Here is a 9,156-nt window from a genome sequence, read left to right as displayed (position 1 = left end):
TCTGAAGGAACTTTGTTCAGATAGACACCAATGTAAAATAGTTTGTGTTGTGTGAAAGCTGTATTTCATTCAAAAATCTGAAGTTGGGTTAAACTCTTTAGTTTACAAATGTAAAGAGATAAAGGGGGAAACAGCTTTGCTAATGTTGGTTTTTGCTAGCGTTAATTGTACGTAATGGCCAGACCTGTTTTGCTCTAATGTTATACTGATGGGATGTACAACTGACTTTTGTTATAATTAAATTGGTTTTATGATTTGGATGCTTTATTTAAGCTGCACTGTCAAATGTATCAACAGCTCTGCAAATAAAGTGAGATTTTGTTTTGTTTCACCTCAGGAACGTCATAATGCCAAGACAGTGGGAGAAATAAAGCAGTTTGTGTCTCAGTTGCCCCATATGCAGGCAGCACGAAGCTCGCTAGCTAACCACACCTCTATAGCTGAGCTGATCAAGGACATCACCAGTATGTAAATTACCCCATATTTTTTTTTATTCCTCTTCACATATTAGTCCTTCTCTTTCGTTGCATTTTGGACAGATTCTTACACCATATTTCATAATTACAAGATAAAGCCTTGTGATTTATAAAAACTTCATAGCTTGTACTGTCTCACAGTTTTAAGGATTATAGTACTGTGTATTATACTTTTCTTTTTTACCATTTTATATTAACGATATCAAATATAGAGTATTTATTATGTAATTATAAAATTGAATGAAAGGTCTCCTGTTCCAGCATCGGAGGCCTTCTTTGATAACCTAACAGTGGAGCAGGAGTTTATGACTGGAGTTGACACAGACAAGGTATTTGTATCTGTCTACCGTTTTTCAGTTGCCAAAGTTATTCGGTCATTAAATGTACTATAAAATAGATATACCATGTTTCATATGATTTCACCAAAGTTTGCTAAATTTTTCAAACTGTAAAATGAGAAATGAACTATTTGTTTTTGTCTTTTAGTTTTTGCTTACTGATTTAAATGGGATAGTTAGAGAAAATGATTTATGTTTTTATGTATGGGTGCACTACAATTGTTAAATGTTACTTTCTTATCTAGGTGAACATTTACATAGAAGACAGCATTGCCCAAAAAGACCCACTGATCAAGATTCTGCGTTTGGTGTGCATGCAGTCTGTCTGCAACAATGGCCTCAAGCAGAAGGTGTTGGACTACTATAAGAGGGAGATTCTCCAGGTAGAGTCCGACACAATGAGTTATTTTTGGTGTTGGCCCCAACATGTTCCTGCTACTTCAACAAAATAAAATAGTGGAAAATTACAGATATTTTTTTTTTTTTCCCTCTCTGAAGAATTACTTCATTGCATTAAATGATTAATTGCAGCTGACTGGATTATTTTTCAATGACTTTTTTGTCTTTTGTATAGACCTACGGCTATGAACACATACTAACGCTTAACAATCTAGAGAAGGTGGGTCTTTTGAAGCCACAGACAAGTTCAAGGAACAACTACCCCACTATTAGGAAAACCCTTAAGCTATGGATGGAGGATGCCAATGAACAGGTATGAGATTTATGGAAAGAAAAAAGAACTTTAAGGGTTAAACCCATGCGCTTGTGAGCTGATTTTTTGTGTGGTGTTTTGTTGTTTCCCTTAGAACCCCAATGACATCTCCTATGTGTACAGTGGTTACGCCCCACTAAGCATTCGATTGACCCAGGTCTTGGCCCGGCCTGGGTGGCGTAGCATTGAAGAGGTGCTGAAGATGCTTCCCGGCCCACACTTTGAGGAGCGACAGCAGCTGCCTGCTGGGCTTCATAAGAAACGTAAAGACCAGTACAGCTTGGGTCTGCTGTTTGCCCTGCTTCTCACTACACAGAATAAATGACCTCCTGCCTGCTACATGTAGATAAGACAGAGGCTTTGTTTCTGTTGAGTGCAGCAGATTGATGGCACAAAGCAGACAACCCCACAGGACCACTACTGTTCCTCTGTCCATCTGTGTTGAAGAGAAGGCTAGATAAACACATACTGTGCTTGATTTGGTAGCAACCACGAGTGCTTTTCCTCACTTTTCCTCCATCTTTTCATATTGGCATATAGGTGTTACACTGAGGTGAATAATGAATTTAATTATACAGTCAGTTTGAAATGTGCTAATTAGAAGTGAGTTTGGGCATTAGATAGTTGATTTGTTTCTACATGCCTGCCTTATATTGGATTTTAAAAGGTGATAATAGAGGACTCTAATCTAGGGGGAGGGTGACGGCTAAATTGGTGTTTTCACATTACAAAATATGGTGCTTTAACAGAAGGTTCTTGGCCCTCCTTTTACATTCAGTTGTATTTTGTTAAAGTTAGCAGTGGCATACATTTGATTCATTTGCCATGTCAAGGTGAATAAAAAAAAAAGGCATATTTTTCATTCATTTTGTTTTTACATATTGTGTGAGTGACGTGTCTCCTTTTGTTGTGGTACAGGCCAGCAGGGGGAGAATAGGACAACACTGGTCTTCTTCCTCGGTGGAGTGACGTATGCAGAAATAGCCGCTCTTCGTTTCCTCTCTCAAATGGAAGATAGCGGGATGGAGTATATTATTGCCACCACAAAACTCATAAATGGTACAACTTGGATCAAATCCCTCATGGACCGGCCTGAATCCCAGACCCCCTGAGTGATGGATGTACACCTGGTCTCTTCAAGCACTCCATTCATCAGAAATCTCAAGTGCAGGTTTCATGTCCATGTCGGTGTTGTGCAAGTGTTACACTGATTCTGATCAAATTGCATTTCTTGTAAACAGTTATGTTTACATTCAGTGTTGTTGTTTTTTTTTTAGCAGTATATATTTTTGAGGCCCTACAAACATGTTACATGCATTTCTATCTTCATAACAATTGCAAAGCGGAAATCAAGCTAAAACAAAGCCTAAAAATTACCACATAAAGCTTCTAATTGTCCTAAAATTCACAGGATACAATTATTTTTTTCCCATCCATTTGCACCCAGACAATATAATATAAAGCAGGTTTACTGTTTCTTGTACATCCCTTAGTCCTCTGGTTATCTGCTATTTAGCCACTGTATATACTGTATGTATGTAGGTATGATTAAAATCTTTTGGATGGTTGTGATAATGTCATATACAAGATGATTAGAGACACTTGATTTGCATTTGGAAGATATTTGTTGGCAGTTTTCTCTTGTATGGCTTTTATTGGTGTGATATACAGTGAATGGATACATAAAGTCTAAACCAACTGTATTTAGTCTTGGATTACTTGGTCATGTAGAAAGACATTTTTGCCTGTTAGTAGGTAATTTTCAGAAACTGACTGTGATCAGGGAAAGCAGATGAAAGACGGAGATGGGAGTGTATCCATCAGCAGTGGTCCAGCTCTCTGAAGGAGCAATTAGTGCGGTAACAGGCCTCCAGATCAGCCGATAATGGCCCTGTGCTGTCTGTAGAGCTCAGCCCTTGGTAGCGCATGATTTGACAGCACAGGGCACTGATTGAATTAGGAGGCCATTTGCTCTGTGTTCCGGTAGAGGATAACTGTGCTGCATGAGGGTGTTTGATTTCTGTTTCAGTCAATACCATCTCCGTGCCTTACAGTGGAACACAGGGAGACCTGCTGACAGCACTCAGGTATTTTGGTGAGCTCTGCTTGGTTACAGCTGTGTAGATTTCATCCATGTTGATTGGGTAGAAGACTTGGAAACTGCTTTGATTAAATTTGAAAATCCATCTGTAAATGTTGCTTGAATGACAGTAATATTGCATTACACATTCACTCTTAGAGGAGCAGGTGCACTGAAGACTTAAACTCCCATTACATCAATGCCAGGGGATTCAGATCCTTGTGATCAGTTATTGCTTTTGGCTCCTCCTCTACAATAAGGGCTTGAAATGCTCAAGGCTGCGCACACCAACTTGGACTTTGGGTCTGCAAACACAGGAGCTCACTTTCTGATCAGCTCCTGTCTTCAGCTCAAACAACACCAAGGTATGACTGGTTTTCATTTTCATCTTATTTATGATTCATGCATGTTTGAATTTTGTCTGTTTCTGTTAAGTTTAAGTCTAGTTAACCTTTACCTGGGCAGTGTTAATACATTTACAATAAGACAATATTACTCTTTATTACACTAGCATTTTTTTTATTGTGAGACAATAACAAAACTATATCAGCACAATTTATTCTGATTCTAATACAGTTCATATATAATCTGGGCTGTAACCTCTGTGACCTGACAATACTGCAAAGAAACACATATATGAATGTATCCATTATTACTGAGCAACCTGCATACCCTAAAATATCTACAAACAGTTTAAGACATTGTGAAAGGTGAAGGCTGAAGATGTTCAAAAGTCAATTGTGTGTGACTACAAGCAGTACAGATCAATATGGCCCTACTTACTATAATGTACTGATAAATTATTAACAGTGGCGTTGTAACAATGCAGCTCTAGAAACAAATCAATGTGCTCCTCTAGTACAAATAAACATTTAATAATGCATAAAGCATTGCAAATATTTGCTACTTAAGTTGTCATTTATTCCAGTGACTCCATTCTCAGGGAATTTTAATCTTTTTGTCTGAATATATTTTTTTTCAATTAAATTGTTCAGATAATTCAGTGTTTTTATATTGGTGAACTTCCAGATGGGCCGCCTTGGTGGACATTAAAATTTGCTTTCTGTTCTGTTATTCTGAAGTTTAACGTGTGTTTGCAGAATGGGTCGAGGTGAGAACATGGGGCACCTGACTCAACCTGGTCGCAGGCAGAAGACACAGCAGGAGCCTTTGGATGCGGAGCCCTTATTAATCCGCTTCCTCCGGACATTCAGGGAAATCCTCAAGTTTGTTCTCTTCAGCTACACAGTGCTGTTTGGCGCTTTGCTCCTTGCCAGATGGACCACTTATTTTATGGTGGGAAAGTGAAAACAGTTGAAGAATGAGCCTGTTCTTGGACTTCTTGGGATTTGTGGTCTATGCAGTTCCTATAAATTATTAATGTCTCCATACCCAACAGTAACAGCTAGAGTGGTCATGTCTGTTTCCCTCTTTGATTCACACTCTGCAGTAGAGCTCACTGCTTTTGTGCTTTTTTTTGTGATGAATAATCTAAACAAAGAGTTGCAGGCACATGGAGCTGCTCTACAGTGAAACTCATTTTCAATAAGCCAGTTTATATCATATGTGTTGATGGCGTCTTTAAATGTGCAATCTAGAAACTGTGATAGTTGCTGAGTTGCAAAGTCACCACAATGAAGTTATAAATGATGTTGGTATGTTTGTGTAGCATACAAGAAAATTGTTATATACTCTTGATTGATAAAAGCTTTAAGAGTTTTTCCCCTTGGGAAGCAACTATATAGTTAACTGTTAATAAACCTTCTGATAGGACGTTGTGTGTCAGAGAAATCTAATTCACCAAGCGGACACTGGACAACTGCCCCTTGAGCCCGAGGCTCTCAGAGGGCCTGAAGTCTCCAAATTTACTGTATGGAAATTAATTTGTCGTAATTTGATAAACTGCAAATTTGGTTGGCAATGCTCTATATGCATTGCCAAAACACAATATAAACACAAGTAACACCTAATTTTGAGTCTCTGTCTTGTAGAATTACATTTTTATTTTTAAGGTAGTTCTTTTAATAATTATTGTAATTATTGAATAGTACTAAAACTACCAAAAACTGAATAATACACAGAGAACTGGAGTGGAAGAGAGGGGTGTATGTGCCTTTCTTACAAAAAAAAAACATTTGGACATGTCACAGTAGGAAAAGTAACCATTAAAATGAATGATAGGTGATGATTTGGTCGCTTTGGTTTCAGGCTCCTGGTATACTGTGTGCTGGCTTACACTGTCTCTTGGATACTTAAGGTCACTGTTAATATTATTACTAACACTAGTAAGTTTCCTTCTCTGACAAGTGAAAATATCTGCTGTGAAAAAGGCCTCTGGGGCCCACCACTAATTTCTGCCTTAGGGCACCAACAAGGGTAAACCTAATCGGTTTGCCTGGGAGCAGCCAGTTTGTCACCTGTGCACCGAGGGTGCCCTTTTCAGAGGCATTCTCCAAATGATGTTCATAGGTGGGAGACAGCCGGCGGCATGTCTACAAGTGCCACTAGAAGTCCCACTACTAACATTGCCACTTTAGTCCATCTTATTTCATGTTCTGTGTATATGCAGATTTTGCTTGTGTTACAGCTGTGACAGGCATACCAGCTCAATCAAAATACCAAATCTTTGTCAGAAGCCTAAAACGACTTTTTTAAAAAGGCTAGCTACTGTTACTAATTATGACTGACTTAAATAGCAATTAAATTAGAAATGAAGTAAGTTTCTAAGTCGAATTCTCTATCAAATCTCGTTCGTTTTCTGACTGCTGAATTTACCTTGTGTGCGTGGGTTAGTTCGATTTCAATCACTAAAACAATGCAGATGGGCGGGGTTTAGCATAGCATGGTATTTTAATTTTAAAGGACCTTGTGACTTTTCGTTGAAACTTAAAAACACTATAAATCAATTAACCGTGGAGTTTCTGGGAGATGGGGAAAGCCCCCCGTCGCTGACGGTGCGGGAGTCAGCCAGCCGGTTAAAATTTCATGGTACACCCTCACCGCTCCCTCGGTTTGATGCGTGCTGTACGCCGCCCGAGTTGCGCCATTTTGAAAGTGTAATGCTGGGAGAGGCACAGGCGAGGGAAATCTCAAAGTAGAGTGCAAAGTCTCAAAGCCGGTACCGAGGGTTGTAGTTAACTTTGTTCGGTTTAACTGTTTTCGCGTTGTCTGTATCAACTGGGCCGAGGACTTCACAGTCTTCGGAGTTTATAGCAGCACTCACAGCCTCATTCCTCTGCTGCTCCTCGGTCAGAACCACCCAACCCACCCGGGTCGGCACTGCTCTAGTCCAGGGCCCGAGCCCGCTACAGAGAACCCCTCTGTCTGAGTTGCTCACCATGGCAGGTAAAACCAGACCGCAAAGACTGTTTGCCAGTGTCTCTCCCGTCCAGCACGGATGATGGGCTTGTCTCTCTCTCTCTGTTGTGGTTAACCAGCAGAGGTTAGCTAGCATGCTAGGCTACTTATAAGACGAGTGTATCACTAGATAGTGTGAAAGTGAGTGTTTTCTATAGCAAACGCGACTAAACTGCTTTCTGTGGCTAGGGACTTGTTATGCCAGTTATAATGTGTAATTTATATGAATTCACGTGCGGTCTTGCTCTCGCATTACTGATTTTAGCTAAGTTAGCAGCATGCTAACGCGTGCAAAGTTGTCTCTGATGGTGGTGTGTTAAAACTTATGGCTGTGTTTCATACAGGGGCCGGTGCTGGGAGCGGTGATGTTCAGTGGTGCTTTTCCCAAGTCAAAGGAGCGATAGATGATGATGTCGCTGAAGGTAAGTTGATGTGGTCACAAGTGGCAACACGCACTGACACTACGTGCCATCCCGTACATATTTGTCTTGAGGTTATATTTAACGCTGCCGCTGTTCTTCCTGTTTGAGGTATTTATACACGTCATGAAAAGTTTCATGATCGATTGATATTCTAGAGCATTAAGTTGCAGTAAAAGTGTCACTGGTGTGTAACATTTGCTGACATTCATTCATTTTGGTATAATGTTTGCATAATGTCAGCAGTCACTACCTAAATTCCTTGTGTGTATTTTGGGTGTTATGTAATGTTTGCATGCTTGGGAGTGAAATGAATATCATAAACTCATTCACTAGTTGCAGTTTTTTTTTTTACTTCTGCAATGCAAGTGTGTTTTGTAAGCAAGTAGGAAGTTGATGAAGCAGTGTATATTTGGTTAAGCAATCGGTTTGGTTGGTTTCAACTTTAAATGGGTGTCAGAGTGCATTAATGTCTTACTATGAGGCATATACTGCAAACCCAATATAATAAAGGTGAAGAGAATTTCATTTGTAGTGCTCAAAGCATCACAAAATGACATGAAATGAAAGCCTTGACAGCAACATATTTTTCTTGAACCGGTGTCCAAGTTACATATGAAAACAGGACAGATTTCATTCAACTGTTTTCTGACAAACAATAGTTCCCAGTGACAGCAGCTGATGACAGTATGGGCTGTCCTGACTGGAACTGGAACCCCTTTGCTATTGCAATTTTTGTTACTGTTCACATGACTGGATATCACAGGGGTTAGATGAGAACAGGTTCGGATGACCTGAAATTGCAGAATTATAGATAGTTTTATCTCAGCATATGGGAATAATTCATGCAAATAAAGTGCAAAAACATTTGATCTCTGTGCAAGCAGAAAGGCTAGTGTTGAAGTGTAACTGCCCCTTTTCCAATTGTCCAAACAGTAAATTCACAGTTGCCCTAAAGACGCATGATGGATGTACTCATGACTAAAGGACTACATAGCTGTTTGCAGTCAGCTTTGCCTGAGAACAAATATAAATATGAGCCTCTCACTATGTCACTACATAGCTGGAAACTAAGAATTACAATAGTGTAGTGTGACTCCAGCAGACATGCACTCCGTCACTCTACCTTCTTTTGTTTTATGAGAGTTCTATGGAGTCAGGCTGTATCAGGCACTTTGTGCATTGTGTTAATAGAGGAACAGCACCACAGTCTACACTAAGCATTGCATTAGCTCAGGACAGTACCAGCCTGCAAACAGGGGTTGATTGTGTATTGTAAGATTTGATGAGAATGCATGTCTCTGAAAAGTGCTGAGTAACTGCAGAAGATGTTTTTTCCTTCCTAAGAGTGTTTAGGACTGTAGATGTTAAGATTGACTGCTGTAGTGTGTGTACATATATGTCACTGCTTTGTGGTGTTTTCACTCCTAACAAGTGAACAAAACAAGAGCAAAAGTACAGAATCAGAATCTGCTTTATTGTCCAGATGTGTCGGACACAAGAGGAATTTGACTCTGGTACATCAGCTCTCAATGTGTACAGTATAGTAAATTCTGTTGGAAGTACTTTGTGCATCATTGGGAGGAAATTAATCATTCAGCCAAGAAAGCCACTGCAAATTATTGTTACAGTGAGCACAGGTCAGATTTACACAGCATGTCCTGACTACAGTAACAAATTAGACTCTGTAAAATTAAGACTGATGTTCTAAAATTCTGATTGTATTATGTTGCTTGCAGCTGACATCATATCCACGGTTGAATTCAACCACTCT

General features: G+C 39.5%; 2 protein-coding genes across 2 annotated transcripts in view; both read left to right on the top strand.

Moving 5' to 3' along the window:
* vps33a (VPS33A core subunit of CORVET and HOPS complexes) overlaps positions 1 to 3,229 on the top strand; it is a 5,919-nt gene extending 2,690 nt beyond the window's left edge. Inside the window, exons 8-13 of the mRNA XM_020590714.1 lie at positions 338 to 464; positions 738 to 805; positions 1,060 to 1,197; positions 1,389 to 1,526; positions 1,621 to 1,789; positions 2,445 to 3,229. Of these exons, the coding sequence (XP_020446370.1) occupies positions 338 to 464; positions 738 to 805; positions 1,060 to 1,197; positions 1,389 to 1,526; positions 1,621 to 1,789; positions 2,445 to 2,638 (834 nt within the window). The 3' untranslated portion in view covers positions 2,639 to 3,229. The remainder of the gene's footprint in view (positions 1 to 337; positions 465 to 737; positions 806 to 1,059; positions 1,198 to 1,388; positions 1,527 to 1,620; positions 1,790 to 2,444) is intronic.
* A 2,891-nt stretch (positions 3,230 to 6,120) lies between these two features.
* Positions 6,121 to 9,156, top strand: part of ppp2r2aa (protein phosphatase 2, regulatory subunit B, alpha a) — a 13,184-nt gene continuing 10,148 nt past the window's right edge. The window contains exons 1-3 of the mRNA XM_020590412.1: positions 6,121 to 6,951; positions 7,308 to 7,385; positions 9,122 to 9,156. The exon at positions 9,122 to 9,156 is cut by the window's right edge and continues 4 nt beyond it. Coding sequence (XP_020446068.1) covers positions 6,945 to 6,951; positions 7,308 to 7,385; positions 9,122 to 9,156 — 120 coding nt within the window. The 5' untranslated portion in view covers positions 6,121 to 6,944. The remainder of the gene's footprint in view (positions 6,952 to 7,307; positions 7,386 to 9,121) is intronic.

Source organism: Monopterus albus, unplaced genomic scaffold (assembly GCF_001952655.1).
Source record: "Monopterus albus unplaced genomic scaffold, M_albus_1.0 scaffold12.1, whole genome shotgun sequence".
In the NCBI taxonomy this organism is placed as follows: Eukaryota; Metazoa; Chordata; class Actinopteri; order Synbranchiformes; family Synbranchidae; genus Monopterus; species Monopterus albus.
Note: the sequence above shows the minus strand (reverse complement) of the source record. Positions and strands in the feature narration are given on the sequence as shown.